This window comes from Diabrotica virgifera, chromosome 5, assembly GCF_917563875.1.
Source record: "Diabrotica virgifera virgifera chromosome 5, PGI_DIABVI_V3a".
NCBI classification, from domain to species: Eukaryota; Metazoa; Arthropoda; class Insecta; order Coleoptera; family Chrysomelidae; genus Diabrotica; species Diabrotica virgifera.
Window position 1 is genome coordinate 216,957,264 of NC_065447.1, and position 24,821 is coordinate 216,982,084.

At 34.7% G+C, this 24,821-nt stretch overlaps 1 protein-coding gene across 2 annotated transcripts; it reads left to right on the forward strand.

Annotated features, from left to right (window-relative positions):
- Positions 1-1,969: 1,969 nt before the first annotated feature.
- LOC126884625 (juvenile hormone esterase-like) lies at positions 1,970-24,616 on the forward strand. 2 transcript variants are annotated; one of them, XM_050650685.1, is made up of 10 exons: positions 1,972-2,156; positions 2,264-2,530; positions 3,968-4,121; positions 4,778-4,963; positions 9,491-9,699; positions 12,965-13,136; positions 13,210-13,379; positions 14,583-14,709; positions 17,096-17,258; positions 24,383-24,616. In XM_050650685.1, exons 1-10 carry the CDS (start codon positions 2,088-2,090, stop codon positions 24,567-24,569), a joined length of 1,704 nt encoding a protein of 567 aa, XP_050506642.1. In that variant the 5' UTR covers positions 1,972-2,087; the 3' UTR covers positions 24,570-24,616. The 2 variants fall into 2 exon arrangements, with proteins under 2 accessions (XP_050506643.1, XP_050506642.1); XM_050650686.1 differs by lacking the exon at positions 17,096-17,258 and having other exon boundaries at positions 1,970-2,156.
- Positions 24,617-24,821: the final 205 nt, after the last annotated feature.

Below are 24,821 nucleotides of genomic sequence, written 5' to 3' on the forward strand. Positions count from 1 at the left end.
TGTGTCCTCTCTCACGCGATCATAGCAGAGCATTATTATAGGGCAGTCAATGAGGGTATTTGGCTCCGAATTCCATCCTACTACATTGATGTACTTGATATTTTCACAGTAAGTAGGTAATAGCTCAAGAAACAAAATATACCCTATATACTAGGGCGCTTTTATCTTGGGGCGGTTCCCACTTCTTCAAGGGGGTGGAAAATTTGTTGGTCAAAATAAGCACGGAAGTGGCTAAAGAACCTATTTCTAAGCAAAAACTGGTCTACACTTTTTTTTGAGAACTCAATACTTTTTGAGATATGCGTAGTTGAAAATTGGCCATTTTCATTGAAAAATGACACCTTTTCGGACGGCTTTTTTGTAAATACCTTAAAAACTATACATCGAACTAAAAACACTATATAAAACATTTTTTAGATTATAAATAATAAAGAGATTCGTTCCTTCGTAAATGTTCTATTTATAATACAAAAAGAGATATGGTAGGTGAAAATAGTTTGTTTTTTGGTGCATGCTCAAATTGGTGTATTCAACTTGAAATAACAGAGGAACGGTAGGTTTTAGGTGTGTAATGCTACCATCACCTTTTGTAGTGTTCGAAAAGGCCTTTAAAACGAGCACCGTTAAATGTCGGTTACATACAAACTAAGCGAGATATGGTGCAAAAAAATATATGACTAATGTACTTTAAGGAAAAATGAAAAGTATAATACACATTTAACTCCCCATCCACCATAATTTAAATGCATTGTTTTTCTTTTGCAATACCTTTTAATATAGTGTTATTTCTACTTTCAAAAAGTTGAACGGGTTTAAAATAAATGGTTTTGTAAAAAAATGTGATCAAATTATAGAATGAATTTTTAAATTTTCTTAAAAATCTTCCTTTTTCTCCATGTAATTCGAAAATAAAAATATTTTACCCCTGAGAAGTGGTGGGAACCGCCCCCATGATAAAAGCGTCATAGTATATAGGATAGACTTTGAATTAAGAGCAATCTCTTTGAATTAGGAGATTGGGCTACTCCCAAAATTTCATTAAAATCCATGCAGTAGGATAGAATTCGGAGATAATATCTTGTTCTTAATCTCGCTCATTGACTGGCGTAATCGAAATAGAATGAAATGCAAATATTGTAAACTATTAATTTCTCAGAAAAATGAACTAATTTGAAATGAAAGTATGACTATAATATTCTATTAATTTATGCAATAATCTATACATCTATAGTGTGTCCCCGAAATATGGCATCGAACATTTTCTCAAATGCAGGAATTAATGATGCGTAGAACCATAAAATACTTTCAAGTACAGAAGGTGTTTCTAAAATATCAAAATAACGAGTAATTTTGTTATTTTTATAGAATGCCAGTATCTAGTACCATAACGATAATAGATCGGTACGAGAAAGTTCTCGGGCGGCCCTTCCGTCCAGCGTTTTTTTATTTGCTTTTTAGACTGAGGGGGACTCAAAACGTCGAAAAAAAGTGACATCTGAAATTTTTTTTTGCACGATCCTATAACTTTATCTATTATACTCATACTACGTATGTAGTACGATAAAGTAATAAAAAATCAGCTCGAACGAAGATTGACGAAACAAAGAATTAAATTTTGCAGAGCTTTCAGAATCGTATTACTCGGACCACTTAGAAGTTGGAAAATCGCTGGAATCGTTGTATTGAGCTAAAGGGAAACTATATCAAGTCGAGGTAAACGTGTTTTTCATTTTAAATGAGTTTACTTATCACACCATCTATTAGTATATTTCTATCATATACCTATTGATGTTTTTTATTGAAACTTTCTTATCAATATAACAGATTTTAATAAGTGTAAAGTCATACTTATTACTATTAATTTTAAAGTAATTTTTGGTCTTCCTATCATTGTCATCATAAATTGCATGTCATTTTAATATAATTTGTACAGCAGTATAAAAGTGTTAGTAGGAGTAACTAGTTTTTATTATTTACTTTAAAGATTGATTAATTTATCTTTAAATCATAACTATCGTACATATACATATTGTATAATACATATGACATTTGTGTTAGTTTTTTCTTAATTTAATCGATTGTAAATTATGAAAATGTTACTCTTATATATTATTACGCTTTTAATTTCTACTGTTCTGTTGGAATGTTCTTCAAATGTAAGTTCCTTTCTTATTTAATAATAATAACAAGGTAGACATCATAACAGATTATTCTCTATATTATGTTGCTACCTTATTAATCTTTACATCATTTTTGGATCAAGAGGGATGAAATCCTACTGGATTTTCCTCTTGGAACGGTTAAGGGTAAAACAAGAACAACTGTAAATAGTGTAACAGTACACTCCTTCCAAGGAATACCTTTTGCCGAACCAGTAGTAAATGAATCCAGATTTGAGGTAGCTAAGCCAAAAGAGCCATGGGCCGGTGTACTCGATGCCACTACAGAAGGTAGCTATTGTAGGCAGATTACTTATGCAGATGTGTCAGGTGATGAAGATTGTTTGTTTATCAACATATTTTCTCCACAAGTAAGTTGTTCAATATATTAACGTTAAATTTAATTACAAGTATACAGGGTGAGGCAGAAAAAGGGCCTATTAGAAATATCTCGAGAACTAACGGTAAGAGAATCATGAAAATTGGGATACAGGGGTTTTGAGGTACATATGAACTATTTAATGAAAATATTTTGATCTCTTTGCTACTTCCGGTTATACCGGAAGTTGATTGTAACTTCGTTTTTTTTAATGGGACACCCTGTATATTTTTACATTTTTGGATTTTCCTCGATGTCTTCTTTCTTAAAATATGAGGTTTTGTTATATTATACAGGGTAGTTTAAAGACTAATTATGGTTTTTTAATAAATTTTGTAGCAAACTTCACACCCTGCAGAATTGTACTGATTTGATATCAAAAACTCCATTTATGTACGATATCAAATCAGTACAATTCTACAGGGTGTGAAGTTTGCTACAAAATTTATAAGAAACCGTAATTATCTTTTAAACTACCCTGTATAATATTACAAAACCTCATATTTTAAGAAAGAAGACATCGAGCTGAATCCAAAAATGTAAAAATATACAGGGTGTCCCATTAAAAGAAAACGAAGTTACAATCAACTTCCGTTATAACCAGAAGTAGCAAAGAAACCAAAATATTTCCATTAAATAGTTCATACCTCAAAACCCCTGTATTCCAATTTTCATGATTCTCTTACCTTTAGTTCCCGAGATATTTCTAATAGGCCCTTTATCTGCCTCATCCTATATATCGAGACACCAGTTCCAAGGTGTAACAAGTCAAAAATCGTTATTTACGAGAAAACAGGGTAACAACTCGAATTGTTACATTTTGAAACTAAAATAATTACCGTTTTATGACACACGTTTTATATGTGTGACATCTTCACAGAACGTTATTATAGTAGTGGTTACCCTTTGGAACTCGTAAATATTGGTTATTGCAGCACTTTTCAATACTTGTTACACTCCAAATCACTAAAATTCAGACATTGTTACTCCTTGAAACTGGTGTATCGATATTATCATCGTCATCTTTGGCTCAACAATCCTTTGTGACTCCTGGCTTGCTTCAAGATTTGTTGCCATTCTGTTCTGTTTCTGGCGACCTGTTGTCATCTTCTGATTTTTAATATCCTAAGTGGGTCTTAACTCCATCTAACCATCTAAATCGCGGTCGGCCTCTGATTTTTTTTCCTACAGGTGTTTTTGTAATGTTTCAACAATCGTATTGTCTGGCATTCATATTATATGCCCAGAACATGTATGTCGTTGTATTTTAATAAATGTTACGACGTCTGGTTCATTAAAGAGTTGGTATAATTCGAAGTCATATCTTTTGCGCCGCCCTTGGTGGTTTATAGATCTAAATATCTTGTGGAATATTTTACACTCGAATAGTCGTAAAAGTCCATCTTAGCCATTTTATCTATATTTTTAGGATCCTAAGTTAAATGCAAGTCTTCCAGTAATGGTGTTCATTTATGGAGGAGGGTTCATCGAAGGAGCTTCAATTGAAGTCAATTATGGTCCTGATTACCTATTGGATTATGACGTAGTTGTAGTTACATTCAATTACAGAATAGGACCCTTCGGTGAGTAGAAATAATTACGTAAAACAATTCAAACTGTCAACGCGATGAGTGCCGTTATTTCTCACTCAACACAACAAGCGCAACCATGAAACCACTTCAGAGCAGTGTTTGAAGTTGTTTAAGCTTAATCCGAAGGAGTTTCTACGTTGTTTCATAACCGTCGAGGAAACATGGTTCTACTGGTATACACCAGAGTCCAAGGAACAGTCGATACAGTGGACAGTGGACGTCACCCCGTGAACGTGCTCCGAAGAAGGCGAAGACTGTCCTATCGGCCTAAGGCCGAAGAGGTGAGGGTAGGGTCACTGTGTTCTGGGATTCGCAAGGTGTCATCAACATCGCCTCTCTACAAAAGGGCAAAACTGTCACAAAGCTCTACTATGCCGAACTAATGGACCGATTCGATGCCGAATTGCAGAAAAAACGGGACAATGACATCCATTGGTCGAATTGGGCTACGAACTGCTGTCCCATCCACTGCATTCTCCATATTTGGCCTTGTACGACTTCATTTTTGTTTCCAAAGTTTTCACTCAGTGTTTGAAAAAGTCACTCTCCGGGTAGAAAGTTAAAGAAGTTGGAGCATTGCTAAATTTACTAACAATTAACAAATTTATATGGCAATAATTTTTGGTTCTTGAAAAATATACTTTTAGGATTCTTTTCAACCGGAGATGATGTAGTACCTGGAAATATGGGTTTGAAAGACCAAGTGTTGGCTTTACAATTTGTTAATAAATATATTCAATATTTCGGAGGAGATCCGACTAAAGTCACTATCTTTGGACAAAGCGCTGGGGCAGCTTCCGTACATTATCATGTCTTGAGTCCATTGTCCAAAGGTAAGTTCGTTAATTTATTTTTAATTATATTTATACAGGGTGTTTGGTAAAGAATGGGCCTTAACTTAACCCTAGATTCCTGAGGTTAATATAGGTCGTTTTAAGTCCATAAGGGCGAAGAGGGGCAGTGCCCCCGGCTCCGTATTCGAAAAGGCGCCGGTAGGTGCCGAAATACCGAAATAACCATAAAATATTAGTAATATTTTATTATCTTGTAAAATTGAAAACTTACCAATCGTAAGTGTACGAAACCTTATTTATCTCATTAAACTTTAAATCTGTTCTCTGATATCGTGATCGTTCTTTTTTGTAAATAACGAAGAAGTGGTTCAAGCACTTCAAAAATAAAGAAAGGAAAATCAGTTGGACAATATAATATATTATTGGGGAAGTGTGGAGAGCGTTACGAGAGACAAGAACAAGGTGGCTAACAGGTTTATTTAATAGAATTATGGAATTTGGACAAATGCCAGACGAATCTAAAAGCAGTATATCAGTACCTATTTACAAAAACATGGGAGATAGATACAACAATGTACAAACTACAGGGCCATAAAACTACTTAGGCACACCATGAAAATATGGGAGAGACTAATAGACGGATACGTGCAGAAACCGAAATATCCGATAATCGATTTGGGTTTATGCAGGACAGATCAACAACAGATGCCATTTTCATTATAAGATAGCCGATGGAAAAATACAGGAATAAAGAAACAAACGCTCATAATATGGTATTCATTAATCTTGAGAAGGCATGATGATAGAATTCCTCGAAAGATTCTGTAGTGGGCACAATAACAAAGGAGTTCCGGGTGAATATTAATATGTAAATATTGTGAGGAATATGTATGAGGGAGCAACAACTAGTGTTAGGACAGGTGTGTGAGAGACTGATAAATTTCATGTGAAAGTAGGATTGCACCAAGGCTCAGTGCCCAGTCCTTATTTATTCTCGTTAGTTTTGGATCAGATAACAGCGAAGCTACAGGGTAACATTCCCTGATGCTTAATGTATGCTGTTGATGTAGTGTTAGTAGGAAACAGTGAAAGCGATTTTGAACAAAAACTGGAACAGCGGAGAAGCTCTTGAGGAAAAAGGTTTAAAACTTATTAGGACAAAAACAGAGTATTTGGAAAGTGATTGTGAAAAGTAATAGTTTTACCTACCTAGGATCGGTATTTCAGAGTAATGGGGAAATAGATGGATATGCATGTAGTTTAGAGTTGGATGGAGGAAGTGGAGTGGTTTGTTGCGTAACAGAAAAATTCCAATGAAGCTAAAGGGAAAATTCTATAAAACAGATATAAGGCCAGATACGATGTACGAAACTGAATGTTGGGCAGTTAAAAAGAAAGAAGAACAACGAACGCATGTGGCGAAAATGGGAATGCTTAGATGGATGACTGGAGTGACAAGGAAGGATAAGTTTAGGCATGAGTATATTAGGGGAATCTAGGGGTGGAATCAATTGATTCCAAAATGGGAGAGCATAGATTAAGATGATTTGGTCATATTTAACGTCGAGACGTCAGTCACCCAATACGAAGAATTCTTGAACTCCAGGTTCCTGAAAGGAGTAGGAGGGGAAGACCAAAGAAGACCTGGAATGAGACGCTTAGGCAGGACATGTTGGTAAAGGGGATTAATATTGATATGATCCAAGATAGAAACTTATGGAGAAATGTAATTAGGGAAGCCGACCCTGCGTATTGATAAAGGCAAAGAGAATGATGATGAAACAAATAGTTTGTAGGTTTTCGCTCTGTGCATGACTGACCTGACACCTAGCGCCTTAATCTGACATTTTTATATCTCACAATTTGACGTTAAGCATATGATAAATAGGTAACATTTATTTACCATTTTTGATAAAATTTGTCATACAAACATTACAAAGATAGCTCCAATATTGTCATATTTCGCCAGTACCTACTCATGTTGGCATCGTTTCAATATACCCGCATCATAGTCACGCACAGAGCGAATACCGTATACTGATTCACTAAGTTGAAAAAAACTACTTACAAAGAAAGGAGTAAAGGGGTGCCTAAAATTACTTGCCCGGGGCGCTTGAAAACCTTGGCTAACCTTGGAAAAGCTAACTTACCTTAGTACAAAAGTTGATAATAACCGAAATACAGGGTGTCAAAATTAAACTTTTATTTTATTTATTTTTGAATAATTCCTGACAGGCATGGGACAACAACAAGAAATTTGGTAAGTGGTGCTGGTATTGTACAGTCTACTAAATTATGTTAAACAAACGTTTCTGGCTACTACCAGAGGCGTGAGACGGGGGAACGTGAATGGTTGGCCCTTCCCAAATTCTACGCCACTGGAGGAATTGCTATTTTAATGCTATTTTTTGATTCTCCAATATTTTCTATGTAAAAAACATACTCTTCATTCTTAACTAATTAACTTCATTAATCCCTAACCTGGATTAGTCCCTAGATTCCAGGTCATATGTATAAACAATAAATAATAATAATAAAAAATAAAATAATAAATAATCTTCATTCGTAACGATAAAGCCATTAGTTTTCGAGATATTTGAAGCTAAAACCGAAGGAGTATAATACATTAATAAAAATAAATGTGCCTTTTCATATATAACTTCAAATATCTCGAAAACTAACGAGTTTATCGTTACGAATGAAGAGTATATTATTTGCATAGAAGGTATTAAAGAATCTAAAAATTATGCTAAAATAGCAGTTTTATCAGTGGTGTAGAATTTGGGAAGGGTCAACCATTCACTTTCCCCTGTCGTACGCCTCTGGTAGTAGCCAGAAACGATTATTTAACATCATTTAGTAGGGTGTACAGTGCCTACACTTTCTGCCAAGTATCACACGGATATGTCAAATTATTTTAAAGTATTCTTTTTTTTTAATAATTTATTCTTTATTTAAAACTTTAAGAACTATGTGTGCCCGGTACTATAAAACTATTTGACATATCCTTATGGTACTTGGCAGAAAGTGTAGGTACTGTACTGTACACCCTACTAAATTATGTTAAATAATCGTTTGTGGTTAATACCAGAGGCGTACGACAGGGAAAAGTGAATGGTTGACCCTTCCCAAATTCTACGCCACTGATGAAACTGCTATTTTAGCATAATTTTTAGATTCTCCAATACTTTCTATGCAAATAATATAGCATTCATTCTTAACGATAAACTCATTAGTTTTCGAGATATTTGAAGTTAAAAATGAAAAGGCACACTTATTTTGATTAATGTATTATGCTCCTTCGTTTTTAGCTTCAAATACCTCGAAAACGAATGGCTTTATCGTTACGAATGAAGAGCATGTTTTTTACATAGAAAGTATTGGAGAATCAAAAAATTGCACTAAAATAGCAATTGCGCCAATGGCGTAGAATTTGGGAAGGGTCAACCATTCACGTTCCCCCGTCCTACGCCTCTGGTACTAGCTAGAAACGTTTGTTTAACATAATTTAGTAGATTGTACAATACCAGCATCACTTACCAAATTTCGTGTTGTTGTCCCATGATTGTCACGAAATATTCAAAAATAAATAAAATAAAAGTTTAACTTTGACACCCTGTATTTCGGTCATTATCAAATTTGTACTAAGGTAAGTTAACTTAAATCGACCTATTTTAACCTCAGGAATCTCAGGTTAAGCTATGGCCCATTCTTTACCAAACACCCTGTATATTAATGTTTCTATGGGTAGAGCCTTCGTAACATATCGACAAAACATATTTCTTTTTTAATACTGCTCTGTACCTAAATATTTCTTTCTCGGCAAACATATTTCTTTATTAATACGTCCTTCTACTATATTCCCGTTCATTATATTTAGTTAACTCGCAAAAAGTCGAGATTTTCGTTAAATGTCTTTAGGTTAATTGTGTACCTCATAAATCATAAATCTCTCAAATTTATTACCTCCACCCTTCTTCACCTGAGACCCCTTTTTATATATAGGTATTTAATTTACATGATATTTGAATCGCCAAACTCTAGTCGTCAGTTAATTTAGGTCAAGCTTTATAAAAAATATTATGAGTAGATCTTTTACTTAATATCTATTGCCGCCTACCCATTGCACTTGTCGATACAAAAAAAGAGCAAACAAGTTGACCCTTCTTGTACATACCTGCATCTTCTATTTTCACTAAATCATCACACAGCCAAATTTGTCCACTGTCGGACATAAGCCTCCTCAAGATGTCTCCACCGTTGTCTGTCCTGCGCAGCTGCAATCCAGTTTGTCGCTATTCTTTTAATGTCGTCTGTCCATCTGGTAGGTGGTCTTCCACAACTTCGCTTGTCTGCTCTTGGCCACCACTCTAAAATCTTCTTTGCCCATCTGTTGTCTCTGTCTTGCGACGTGTCCTGACCATTTCCATTTCAACTTTGTAATGCGTTTTATGATGTCTTCCACTCTAGTTACTTCCACAAGTTACGGCGAAGAGCTGGAGTGGATTTTCACTAAAAGGCTTTAATAATTGGTCTTAAAATATTTTATTACTTTTGTATATTTAGGTTTATTTAGAGCTGCAATATGTGAGAGCGCTTCTTCCCTGAGTGTTTGGGCGAATCAAAAAAATCAAACGGAGCTCTCATATCTCTTAGCCACTATAGTTAATCCTGCCTTTGCAACGTACAATGCGACGTCTTCCGAAATATATGAATATTTACGAAAACTACCAGCATATGAGATCGACAGAGCAGCTCATCAAATACACCTAATGGTGAGTACGACATTTTTACAATAAAGTTGAAACAAAAATTTCAGCTTGGAATACGATTGTTTGCTAAAAGGTTAGCTTTGTGGGTTTTTGCTGCATATTTCTGGCGTGTGCTTCATCTTGAAGTATCTATCAAACAAATTTATGCCCAAATCTTTGTTTTCCTAATGAAAAAATTTTAGTAGTACATACCTAATGTTCTCCTTCTGGTTCCATGACCGTTATCAATCTTTGGATATCATGTTGGCTATTATACTCGCTATTGTGACTTTATTGACTCTGAATGTAGCCGATTTTCCTTACCGTTGTCTTAGATTTTTCAGCCATGATATTCTTCTTCTACCAGGACCACTTGCCTGAATGATCAGATGCAAAAGTTCATATTTTTCAGGGTGTCTCATTATGTGAGCGAAGTATTTCAGCTTGTGCCTCTTTATTAGAATGACCAGTTGTGTTGTTTGGTTTATCCGTCTAAGGACCTCCTCATTTCTAACCCTGTCAAGCTAGCTTATTCTTAGTAGTCGTATGTGTACCCACATCTCTAAGGCTTCCAAGCGTTTAAGCATAGCCTCACTTAGAGCCTATGCTTCCATTGCAACGTGAAGGTCAATACTATAGTTCAAGAGGCAGCGCTGAAAAATCTCTCTGAATTTACTAAAGCTAGTTTTTTCACAGTTGATTACTGTGATTGTGTAGAGAAACATACTCCGGTCGGTCAAGCGAAACGTAGAACAGAGGTTATCAAAGTTGCTTTCCTGCGAAGGTAAAGCAATCCATTTACTAAGGCTGAAAATCAGTACACACATTCTAAATCGAATATAAATAAAAGTTGTTATAGTCGGTCAGCTGTATGACGGGACAGAGCCGGTCGGTGGGCCCCAGTGAATGTACAGGATTATTATTCACTATATTTTGATCCCCCTGTAAACTGCTTTATTTACAGAACTAGAAAAAAATGTAAAATACAAAAGTGATTCGATTTTTAAATTATGATTTTTTGACATATATATCGTACTAGTGACGTCATCCATTTGGGCGTGATGACGCAATCGACTATTTTTTTTAAATGGGAATAGGGGTCGAGTGCTAGCTCATTTGAAAGGTTATTCAATTCCCTATTCAGTAATATAAACATTAACATGATTAATTATACACGATGTCCAAAAAAAATTTTAATTAAATTAATTGACACAAAAAGAAGAATGTATGTAATTTATTTAATTCAAAATACATTCTATTGCTGTCAGAAAACAGAAATAAATGTTTATTAAACAAATAAACATTACTTTTCACTTAAATTCAATATTCAAGCTGCCACCCATCTGCCTCTTGACAGTTTGAACATTGAATTTAAGCAAAAATCAATGTTTATTTGGGCAATAAACTTTTATTTATGTTTTCTAACAGCAGTAAAATGTATTTTAAATTAAATAAATTACATACATTCTTCTTTTTGTGTCAATTAATTTAGTTCAAAAAAAAATTTTTTTAGACACCCTGTATAATTAATCTTGTTAATGTTTATATTACTGAATAGGGAATTGAATAACCTTTCAAATGAGCAAGCACTCTACCCCTATTCCCATTTAAAAAAATAGTCGATTCAAATGGATGACGTCTTTTTTTTTGAAAAATGGATTTGGCAGAGCCAATTAGCCAGATTTGTTTCTGATTGATTGCAGATTCATAGTCATAAATTTTTTATAACATAAGTACATTCTACAATTTTATTTTTATAGATACATTGGTACATTGTGTAGCTTTTTTTTATTTTGTTTTTTTTTTTTAATTATTTTACTGTTTTTTTTTATATACATTTTAATTTGTGCGAAACACTTTTTTTTACTTCTTTTTTTTTCTATTCTTTTTTATTTTTGTTCCTTTTTTTTCTTTTTTTTTTGTTTATTATTTTTTTTTGTTATTATTTTATTTTGTGTTTTTTTTAAATATTTTTTTTTATTTTTTCAAACCACATTAACAAATTATGCCTGTTTATTACATATTACGTTTACAACTTGTATTTACATAATTTAACATGTTTATAAATGAGATGAAGAATTTCCATATCATTTGTAAATATTAAAGTATTTAGGTTTATTGGGAAAACATTTTAAATCTTTTAATTCCTTATAAAGGTCGTTTATGTTATTTACGTTTAAATGACATTCTAATATGACATGTGTTAGATCTCCGATTTTGCCACAAGTACAATTGGGAGTATCTGCCAAACCAATTCTATGCATGTAAGATGGCGTAAGAGCATGATTGGCTCTCAACCGATTAATGGTCTTTATAAAATGTCTGTTATATTCTGTGTAAAACCATCTTTTTGAGAATATCCTAGGGTTACAATGAGCAAAATTTGAGCCAGTATTACATTCTCTGTAATGCAATTGCCAATTATTTTTAAGTTTTTGTCTGCTAAAAGTATCAATATCTGAAGCTGGAATTAAATTTTTGTTTATTTTTTCTCCGATTACATAAGCTGATTTAGCAAAATTGTCAACTATTTCATTGCCTTTTATTCCCGAATGACCCTTAATCCAAGAAATTGTTACATTTACTCCTAATTGTATAATTTCAAACAGAGTTTTAAGAATATTCAATTCAATGTGGTATATGTGTTTGACTGTTTGAATGTTGGATGACGTCACTAGTACGATATATATGTCAAAAAAATCATAATTTAAAAATCGAATAACTTTTGTATTTTACATTTTTTTCTAATTCTGTAAATAAAGCAGTTTACAGGGGGGTCAAAATATAGTGAATAACCCTGTACATTCACTGGGGCCGACCGACCGGCTCTGTCCCGTCATACAGCTGACCGACTATAATTTTTATTTATATTCAATTTAGAATGTGTGTACTGATTTTCAGCCTTAGTAAATTGATTGCATTACCTTCGTAGGAAAGCAACTTTGATAACCTATCAGTAACCCCTGTTCTACGTTTCGCTTGACCGACCGCAGTATGTTTCTCTACACAATCACAGTAATCAACTGTGAAAAAACTAGCTTTAGTAAATTCAGAGAGATTTTTCGGCGCCGCCGTCTACTAAGATCGTGGCTGCAAAGTACGTTGCTCATTTTTGTAAACGTTGCTCGGGCTTGTTCTATTCGGTTTTTGATTTCTACAGTTGGATCCCAGCTCTCATTGATATTACTGCCAAAATACACGAGTTTATCTACTCCGTAGTAATAATCTGCAGTCTAATAATCAATTTTTCCTTAATTGAAATTATTTTTTTTGTATTTCGTAATTTCAGGAAAAACCATCGGATATTCAAATACTCAAAGGAGTTTACTGGGGACCCGTAATAGAGCACGAACATAAAGGTGCTTTCATAAATAGACCAATGTATGAAATGTTAGAAGATGGCGACGTTAATGATGTCAAATTGCTTATTGGTGTAAATTCCGAGGAGATGCTACCATCAGGTAAAGCAAATTTAATAATCTCCAGTTTTTATACGTTAAGACACTTTCTTATCTAATAATATCTATATTTTAGATTTCAGTAATTTAGGTCAAACTATTGCTGTTTTTGAAGATGATCTGGAACTACTGGTACCCAATAAATTGAATGCTAAAGACTCCGATAAAGCTGTCATTGCCCAAAAGATAAAAGATTTTTATTCTCCTCTCCTCAATTTTAGTGTAAACCAAAGACAATTCATTAAGGTAAGAATTATGTACCTAGGTATAAATAAGTACCAAAATATTATATTAATAACAACAACGACAATATCAACTAGAAATAAGCAATAGGTTTCAGGTTTTGGAAATAAATGAAAATAAAAGTGAAGATGTAAGTCAGCAATGGCACTCCATAAAAAAACTATTACAAAAACAGCAGAGAAATCTATGGAAGAAAGAAGAAAACAAAAAAGAAAAAATTATGTCGACGAAGAATGCGAAAGAGTCCTAAAAGAAATAAACAAAAGAAGAATGGATTATCTGTCGAACCCATCAGACGAAAAACGTAGACAATTCAACAGAGGCAGAGCCGCAGCTAAAAGAACACTAAGGCAAAAAAGTGACAATATCTACAACAAATTGAAAAGGTAGAAGGAGAACATAGACACAATCAAAGTAAAACATTCTACAGAGAGGTAAGATAACATAAGGGAGGCTCCTATATGGCAACCAATTTTGTGAGAGATAAAAATGAGGAAATGCTCACCGCCAAAAATAAAATAATACAAAAATGGGCTGAATATTTTGAAAAACTCCTGAATGTACAAACTCTTTGATGAAAACAAAACAAAATACATGGTCATTTCAAAACAAAAACGACGGCGAATAAGGCAAAATGTTAGGTAGGTACTATAAACGATCATAAATTCGAAGTGGTTAAAGAATTTAAATATTTACGAGCAACAATCACCCATAATAAGAAACAACAAAGTAGAACGAGAAGTTAACACGCGCATAATGGTGGGAAACAGATCTTTGCAATGCAACATCTAATGATATCAAAACTTCTCTCACAAGGTGCAAAAATCAAGAGCAATCAAGCAGTCGTGTATCGCGTATACAAGCGAAACATGTATAGCCCTGCTTGTATTTCTGACAGATAGAAATCAAGTTTGACTTCCACTTCCAATTTGTTTGCCAGTATTCAAGTAAAGCCCTTCTATATGTGGCTTCGTTAAGCTAACAGCCCTATAGATTTCAACATCTACTTTATCTCCTTTTTTATGGAGGAGGATTGTAACCGAATTTTTCCATTTATTTGGAATGTTTTTGTTATGTTACTGAACATACAATGTAGGTGCATGATCGCCGGGCTTCCGCCGTTCTTCCTACATTTCAATTTCTTTATTTTTTATACATCTGATACTACCATGAATAATAAATTGTTAACAATTTGTTCTGTTTTAGTACCAGAGTGATCAGAGTTTCGCTAGATCCATTCTCAAGGCGGCTGAATTGGAATCAAGATGGCATGACGTCTACGTTTACGAGTTTGAATACCACGGACCTTTAGGGAAATTTGCAGATACACCATGTAAGCTAATACTATCCTCTTCTACTTCAGCTGTCTCTTTATTTTTTTTAACTTTTTTTATCATTTACTTTGTGTAGGGTTGCCGGTTTTCAATACCCCTTCACGGAGAGTCTTGAATTGATAACATTGTCTCTTTCAGCGGTTTTCACTTGCAGTAAGTTCAATGTGCCGCTAGCCTTCGATTGCTCAGTAGAGAAACTTTTAATGAACTTTGATAAGGTGCTGTAATTCTGGCCTGTTGAATTGGTTAATTAAATAAAACACTTGCTATTTTGTTAGAACTGTAATGGAATTTGAAAGGGCAAGAAATAGAATATTATATGAACATTTGAGTGACCAGCTACCGTAAAACACCACAACAACGACTTTTCACATTTTACCGGCGTTCTTTGCAACTTGCAACGTGGAGAATACTCTCCGAAAAAACATAGATTTTGCTTATCTGTTCGTTACGAGTCTCGATAGCTCACTGTCGCTTGCACCCCGCTAACGAGTTCAGTCCGTCGCGCCGGTAGGCGTGGATTAACACTTTCTTTGGAAATTGGACTACAGACACTGTGTAATGAAGTTATTTATGTTTTGTCAGAGGCGGCGCGGTATATTTATTGTTTGTGAAATAAAATTATTTGGTTGGAGACTATAGTTCTCCAACACTTTGCATCTAATAGTTAAACTATTTGAATATTATTATAACATACTTGGTAGAAGATGAACAATAAATTAGGATGGCGACCTTACTACCATTCAGAGCGTAATTAGCAATGTAATAAATTCCAAATCGAAGGACCACCCACTGATGTGGGAATAAAAGATAAAGACATAAACAAATATGTAATTTAATAGCTAACTTTGTTAATATTACTAAAATAGTATGATCAAAGGTCTTTGGTAAAGTTCTTATATCATCTACTTTAACCGCCAAAATCACACAATAGTTCACATACATGTGTACATACAGTGCAAGACACAGAATAAAGAAAAAATACTCTAAAAGCTAAAAGTAATAAAGACCCTGTCTTTTCACCTCCGGATAACTAGTTATCGGGAAGTTTTTCTGACAGAGTACATGTAAATCTGTCAGATAAACTTCCCGAGAACTAGTTATCCGGAGGTGAAAAAACCTGGCCTAAAACAAACTAAATTTAGCATTCACATTTTGCGGTGTCTAAAGCAGAGACATGTAAAGAGAATAGACTTGGCTAGGGATATGCCACTCAATGCATCGGGGTGTAACGTCGATATCAACTACGGTGGTCTAGCTATCTTTGTCTGTCGTGCGAGTGTGAGCGTATCTACCAAGAGGTGGGAGTAACGGAACGACAGTGACACACAGGCGGCGGCCATCATATGCTAGAGAGAGAAAGTTAAGCGCCGGTAGAGAGAGATAGATAGACCACCGACCAGAACTGCTCCGCGTTACGCTATTTTTCGGAGTTGGCCAAATTTATGTGTATAAGATCTTTGGTCTAAAGGCACGTATCCATTACGTTGGTGCTCCGTGTAACTGCTCCAATGGATACGGCATGCGCTCCTCTACATATAAACCGTCACTGATTGGATCGCCGAGGGTGAGCGCCGCTCCGGGAGCACCAACGTATCCACTATGTGGAGCAGTTACACGGAGCACCAACGTAATGGATACATGCCTTTGTCACAAAGCACACCTTTTCTGCGCAATTTGTGTGTGGCGTAGACTCCGCCTAATCAGCCCCATTGGTTGATTCGCGAGTATAAAACTTAACGTTCCTCTAAAGTCTAAAATCACTTCAGAACATATAGAAAGGAGAATTTCTAAACATTCGCTCTCTTGAAACTTCTCATCGAGCGCTCATCAACGAGCTAGGGCTTCGGCCACTTTTCGGCACATCATGCCGCGCGTAATAAGAATCAGTGCTGCTGCTTTCTCTTAAACCAAAAACTGTGTTCTACTTTCAACTACCTTCAACCCCAACTGCCTTTCAGATTAAACAAACAGAATGAAAGATACGCCTAGAAACGCATCCTGAACAGAGGAAGTTCTTATACGAATCTCTGATAGGACACTGCACAAGGATTTCCAGCCTACACATGGAAATAGAGCATCATGGGGGTGGGCTAATTCTCATCACTTTTGAGCCCCTTTTACACCCCCAGATGACACCTTTAACTAACCTTTTTACTAACTATTGGCGTCCAAACTCGATGAGGGTCAAACTCGTACTCATATTACTGGTTTTTGATTACATTCTTCACGGAAGCAACTACTCAGTAGACTCATGAAGAGAAAAATTATTTTAATGCCAGAGGCGTAGCAACATTCCATAAATTTATCCAATATTTCTTATTTTTCATTCTGTTATTCTTTCACAATAAAAATCATCTGCTTATAAAAAACACTATTTTATAGTTATTGGATTTTCCGACGATGTCAGACACACAGAGGAAATAAGTTATCTCCTGTGCCATAGCTACCCAAGTTTAAATACCACCGATGTCACAAAATATCCTGTAAGCGACCAAATTGTTCAAAAAATAATGACAACTTTGTTTACCAATTTTGCCAAATATCTGTAAGTATATAGATATAAATTTAAAAAATAAGTTTCTTAACTCATCTGTAAATAGATAAAAATGTATTATAATAATTATACAGTGAGCACGTAAAGGTTGGAATAAATTCATTTTTGAAGTTATACTTCATTAGGCGCGATTGAGAGTAAAATTTCATAATTCTGCGCGAATGAGCACACAGACAGTATGGCGTTTAGTTGCTAAAATCTTTCTAGTTATGTATAAATATATCAGTGCAAGAAAAGGTGTGAAAAGAATATAGTATTAGTGTTTTTAGTAAATATATTTATTATAATTTTTGTGTTGTTGGATTTGTCTTCCTCAGGAGTAAATGAGTATTATTAAAACATTTTATTGTATATTTATTCACCTTGTCTGTTTGTTACCGTGAATTGTCATAAGGTATGTCCGAACCGATACAGACACAGTCCTCGTAGCGTATTTGGTATAGCATTTAGTCGAGGCATTGAAGGATTGAAGTGTCGATTTTTCGAATGTTTTGTATAAATGTACCTATGTACAAATGTTTTTTCTAAAATTTAGGAATATATTAATTTTATAATACATTTAAGTATGTAGTAATTTTCTCTTTTACTTACCTATTTGTTTTTGTTTATACCTAATATCGCCCGTGTCTAGCAAGTGTCTGCGTAGGCTAGTGGTATGTGTATCTAGTTACGGATGTGTTAGTACTTCGTTCGATTCCCCATAAGGAAAATTTTTTGTTTATTATTAATGGTTATTGACATCTTAGACTATTATATGCACAAACTATACATACTCATAGACGTTTCACGACCATGTTAATCTTTCGGATCGAATTCACGCCATCTCTTGATTGGAATGGGAACTAAATTGACAAATTTTAGTTACGTGGGAATTTCAAATTATAAATTTTGCGGGATTCTTGATGAAATTTCGCAGGAAATTAAAACAACAGAAAGACAATTCAATGTTTTATTCAATGTTTTACTGAAAACTTCAAATGTTCCAATTTGTTTTCAAAATGCTATAAACACTACTGCCATGTGTGACGTGAAAGCACTGATGTGTAATATTGAGTTGAATGAAAATTTTTGAAAGAATCTTGTAGGATGATTGTTTAGATAAATACCTTATAATCTTTTACAAACTTCCAAAAATATATAGGCCCGAAATGTTGATTACACACTTGTCTATTGGAATAAACTGTTTCAGGATCTATTATATTGCCACATTATGCAGCCATAAGTTTCTTTAACAAATTGCCAATAGATATACGAATGAATTTACATCAGCCAAACTTTCGGAGGTGTGTACATCCAGTGCCGGTTTAACCTAACTTCAGGCCCTGGGCGCTGGAGGTTTAGGGGCCCCCTTCATTGCTATTCGTTGTCAGTTTTTTAACAAGAAAACAGATGCATAAACTATGCAAATGAAATAACAAACAGAGCAAAGAAATCAAACAAGTCACACGTTATACTATGCGTTAGCCCTAATACTGGGACAAAGAGAATAACTTACAAGAGACACAAAAATAAAAATATATAACAGAATAGTGATACTGACTGTGCTCTATGCAAGTGAAAACTGAACAATTCTGTAAAAACATAAGAGCAGGATAAATGCAATGGAGATGAGACATTTAAAAAGGATAGTTGTAAAGACAAAATGGGATAGATTAAGTAACGGGACTATTGGGAGAATTGCCAACCAAGAACCAATAATGAATAAACTAACAAAGAGACAAATGAACTGGTATTGGCATTTGATGAGGATGCAGCCTAACAGAATTACAAGAAAAGTCTACGAAGCAAAGAACTTCGTAAAAAGAAAAAGAGGCAGAACAAGATAAAAATCGATATAACAAGTAGCAGATGCGGAAAAAATTAAAGAAAAATCACTCGTGGAATTGAAAATAATGGCAGAAAACAGGAAAGAATGGAAAATATGGGTGAATGGAAATTAAAATCTTCTTATTTGTGTGTCGTGCTTGGTTTCAAGCGTTGGCTATCGTCGTATTAACAAGCTGATGAAATGGTTCTCGGTCGGCAGCTATATGAAACAATTCCTCGACCGTTCGACCTGTCCATTGTCTAATGTTACGCAGCCAGGACAATTGTTTTCTTCCAACCCAGCGTTTTCGTTCGATTTTGCCCTGAATGATCAACCGGCGTAAGCGATATTATATGACCGAAGTAATGAACCTTTCTCATTTTTATGACGTTGATCAATTCTCGCTCTTTGTGCATGGTCTCCAGCACACGTTCGTTGCATATTTGTGCTGTCCACCGGATTCTGAGCATGCGACGTTAACAACACAACTCGAACGCTTCTAATTTGTTAAGATTCTTCACTTTTGTTGTCCAACTTTCACATCCATAGAACAAAACGGACCAGACGTAGCACTTCAATACTCTTAGATGTGTGGTCAATGATTGACTTCTATTGCACAATACAAATCAATGGAAATTAAAATAGCGAGCCCAAATCCGACACCCTGAGAGGGTAAAAGGAAGGGGAGAAAGAAAGAAATCAGTAAGGGTATCAACGTGTTAAAAATAAAATAAAATAAAATATTACTTCTTACTTCTCAATTTGTTTAGCAATTAATTTAGTCACTTTCGCATTAAGACTTAACGCCCTATTATATCGATCCTAATAATAATTCTTTTAAACTTTACAAGAAAAACTATACTGTAAACACTATCTTGTAAACTATACTGTAAACACAGACTATACATTAACTATTTAAAATATCGACCGAGAAAAACACCTAACTCGTATGCTCCTTATCATGATCTCTATAATAGTGTGTATTAGTGTGTGATCTTCCGTGTCTGACAAAAATCCATTTAAAAAAATTGAACAAAATATTCTACAATTTCACTATTAGGTCGTTTTAAAACAGTAGTATGTATTGTTTCGGTGTTGGCATTTTCGTGTTATGTATTCTTTATCTATAAGTATATATTATAAATGATATTTATCGTATTATGTAGGTATAATATCTATCTGCCGCCGCTCGCTGTTATAACAGAGTTTTTTTGTTTAGCTAATTGTCAAGTTCCGTCGGCTGTGTGTGGCCACTGTATAATGTCCAATTGCAGTTTTTTGCAGTCGCTTTACTTTTGAATATTTGAAATGATGTGGACCTATTATTTGGGTATTGGCTTTTTCGAGTATAATCTATTCTTTATCTACAAATTAGATTTATGTATAGGTATATATTTTTGTCTTTCATTTAATATCAAATTATAATCCTTAATAAATTATTTTAAAGCCCAAAAGTGATATAAATTACTATTTAAGCCCCACAATTCAAAATGAAATTATTAGTTTACTTGGAAGGTACTGCAGGTAGGGAAACAATTGTCTCAGAAACTAAAAAACTCCGTTTAAGCGATTATTTGGTAACAATTCGAGACATGGCTAAATCTGACAACTTTCTGTAGTTTTTGGAAAAGGGCCCCGCCATAACCATTGAAACGGGGCCCCTATGGGGCTAGGCTACGCCACTATGTATAGGCGTGAAGAGATGTAACAAAAGAGCATAGGCGCTTGTAGTGTATTAGTGTATCTGTGTATGAGATTATTTTCGGAAAATATGTAGATTATTTAGCGATTTTTATTTTTTACAACTAAAAGGTACGGGCCCCTCCGGGGCCCGGGCCCCTGGGCGCCCGCCCTAAGCGCCCAGTGGATAAACCGGCACTGTGTACATCAATACATTTGTGAGCTGGAGCCATATTCTAAAAATAACTTTTAAGTATGTTTTGTCGTACGTATTTATTAATTTATATACTTTTAAGATATATGTCTGTAATTTTGACTTGTCTCATACATGTACTTTGTACAATGTCGCATGTGATGAATAAATTTGACTTGACTTGACTATTGTTTTTTAAATGTGGAGAAACACAACACGGGATGATCAATGTAAACTAAAAATTCTACTCACAAAAACGGAGAGGAGGTTAATACAATTAATTAAAATTGTGATTAAATTTAATTAAAAACGTAACACCACTATAAATAAAATATTTAAGCCACAAACTGTAAAATAAAAAGTAAATAACAAATTAATTTAATTGTCAACTGTCAGTTGTTAAATATGACAAGAGAATTGACTGACAGCGACATCTCTGGATTGGAATGGTAACTAATTTGCTGTCTTGACCTTGACAATTTACGTGAAACGTCTATGAGTATGTATGGTTTGTGATTATATGGACTTAAAAATGATTAAAAACAATTAAAATAATTAATCGGGATGTTGCCCAACTATTTACCGAGTTGCAAATTTATAATAATTGCCTATTTCAAAATGCACTTTTGAAATGCATTTTTCTTATGCACAAATGCAATTTCAGATTTCTTATTCATTACATTACATTACATCGCACCAAACTGCATTAAAATCCGTCTTACTGCGCCAAAAATCGACAGTAAGGCCTTTTTTGTGCTTAAATGCCTCAACTAATTCGGCCAGAGATCGAAAGGTCTTGAGTTCGAATCCAGTGCAATCCTATACTTTTTTTTTATTTTTTTTAAAGCGGTAAGCACACAATTAGTTTGGTGTATAAAAAAAATTAAAACAAACTGTTTAAAGTATATTTATTTTTAGGAAATCATATAATAGAAGTATAACTTCTTGCGTGCGTACAAAGTACACACACATTCTTTTTTCGTGAATGGGCGATTTTGGAAATAACCCCCGAAACAGGTCGATTTTTATTTTTTAATTATTATTTTTTGGCACATATATCATACTAGTGACGTCATATATCTGGACGTGATCGATGATTTTTTAAATGAGAATGGAGGTCGTATGACGGCTCATTTGAAAGGTTATTTAATTCTATATTCAGTAATATAATCATTGCCATAATTATTTATAAAGGATGTCAAGAACAAATGTTTTTCAATAAAAATAATTGACACAAAAAGAGGAGTTTGTATGATATATGTGCCAAAAATCATAATTTAAAAATAAAAATCGACCTGTTTCGGGATTTATTTCCAAAATCGCCCGTTCACGAAAAATTTAATTTATTCCAACCCTTAAGTACTCATTGTCATCATCATTCTCTTTGCCTTATCCCTATGCGTGGTCGGCTTCCCTAATTGCATTTCTCCACACAATTCTATCTTGGGTCATAGCAATGTTAATCCCCTTTACCAACATGTCCTGCCTTATCGTCTCCCCCCAGGTCTTTCTCTCCTACTCCTTCCGGGAATCTGCACTTCAGCTATTCTTTGTATTGGGTGATTAACGTCTCGACGTTGAACATGACCAAACCATCTTAACCTATGCTCTCTCATTTTGGCATCAATTGGTGCCACACCTAGACTTCCTTTCCCTAATATACTCATTTCTAATTTTATCCTTCTTTGTCACTCCACTCATCCATGTAAGCATTCTCATTTCCGCCACATGCATTCGTTGTTCCTCTTTCTTTTTCACTGCCCAACATTCAGTTCCGTACATCATAGCCGGTTTTATGGCTGTTTTATAGAATTTTCTTTTCAGCTTCATTGGAATTTCTCTGTCACACAACACACCACTCGCTTCTTTCCACTTCATCCATCCAGCCTTAATTCTACTGCACGCATCTCCATCTATTTCTCCATTGCTTCTGTAATACCGATCCTAGGTACTTAAAACTATTGCTTTTCACAATCATTTCACCATACCAAATTTAGTTTTATTGACTATAATAAAGCATTCGACAAAGTACGACATGAACAATTAATGCATGTCCTGGAATCAAAGAAGCTGGACTACAATGACCTCAGGATTATATCGAATTTATACTATAAGCAACGAGCAAAAGTACGTGTTAACGACCAGCTGTCAGAGGAAATTGAAATCAGACGTGGAGTGAGACAGGGATGCGTGTTGTCGCCAATTCTTTTAATGCATACTCGGAAGAGATCTTGAAAAAAGCTCTTGAGTGTGAAACAGCTGGAATAAAGGTAAATGGAGTTCCCATTAACAACATTAGATATGCGGATGACACTGTCATCTCAGCTGCAAATATTGGGGATCTTCAGAGGCTGGTGACCAGAATAGCAGAGTTTGGACAAGAATACGGGCTAACAATGAATGTCAAGAATACAAAAGTTTATGAGAATATCGAAAACTCAAAGAAATAACGAAAATCTCTTCATAAACGGATCCAATATCGAACGAGTCGACCAATATGCATACCTTGGAACAATGATCAACTCCACAGAAGATTACTTACAGGAAATCAAAGTCAAAAAAGGCTAGAGCAAATTTTAACAAAATGAGAAAAGTGCTCTGCACAAGAGATTTGAAGTTGGAGCTAAGAGTTTGGTTGGCTAGGTGCTATGTTTTCTCGACTTTGTTTAATGGAATGGAAGCTTGGACCTTGAATGCTGCATCAATGAAAAAACTAGAATCATTCGAGCTGTGGGTGTACAGAAGAATTCTGAAAATATCGTGTACAGAACACGTCACAAACAAAGAGGTTCTGAGAAAGATGAATAAAGAAATGGAAATCCTAAATATCATCAAAACAAGAAAATTGGAATATCTCAGACATATTACACGTGGAGATACAGCTTGCTCCAATTGATTATGCAGGGAAAGATTCAAGGAAAGAGAAGCATAGGGAGATGCAGAATATCGTGGCTGCGCAACCTGAGAGAGTAAAGGCCGCGTCTCACCATCAAATAATTTGATCAAACAGTTTGAGCAAACTTGACGTACTTGAGGAAGTACGTCAAAGTGACGTCACAGTTGCAGTTTTTTTGAAATTCTAAAAATCTGTGCTCTCACTATCAGTCTAGTTTGATCAAATTTTTTGTATTGAGTTGTCTAACTTGTTTGTACTTTATTTAAAATTAAAATTTTTCATTATTATCCACAATGAACACTCAGGATGTGACGTCACTAACTGTCACTTTCAGTTTGCTCAAACCAGTTTGATCAAATTATTTGATGGTGGGACGCGGCCTTAAGTAGTACGTCTCTAAAATACGAATAGCTATGATTGCCAACCTCCGTCGCGGAGATGGCACTTAAAGAAGAAGATACCAAAGATCACCCTTAAGTACTCACTGTACCTATATTTTTCAAGTGCTCAAATTGTTTAATATTTCTTTTCATTTTTAGTAATCCAACGCCTGAAAAAATGGATATATTACAAAACATAACATGGCCCAGTGTGATACCTGATAATTTCCAGTATTTAGCCATTGGATCTTGGATGGAAGTGAGGAGAAATCCAATGGAGAATATGTATAGATTTTGGAATGAAATATTTTCAACATATGGACAAAAACCGTTTATTTCCTACTAATCTTTAAGCACTGTACATAAGATATAAATACAACATTCGTTTTTATAGTAATTGTTTTTGTTCCCTCTCTCCAATGGCGCTACACCCCAAATCGAGACTCGGCATTCTCCAAACTATGCCACCAACATTGCCGGTTCCGTGCCACTCTCATTGACATAATATTAAGCATAGACTCGGCATACTCACCAAAAAAGCGTGACGCGGAAACAGCATGGAAACAGTCGATCGGTGATCTATCTATCTCTTTTAACC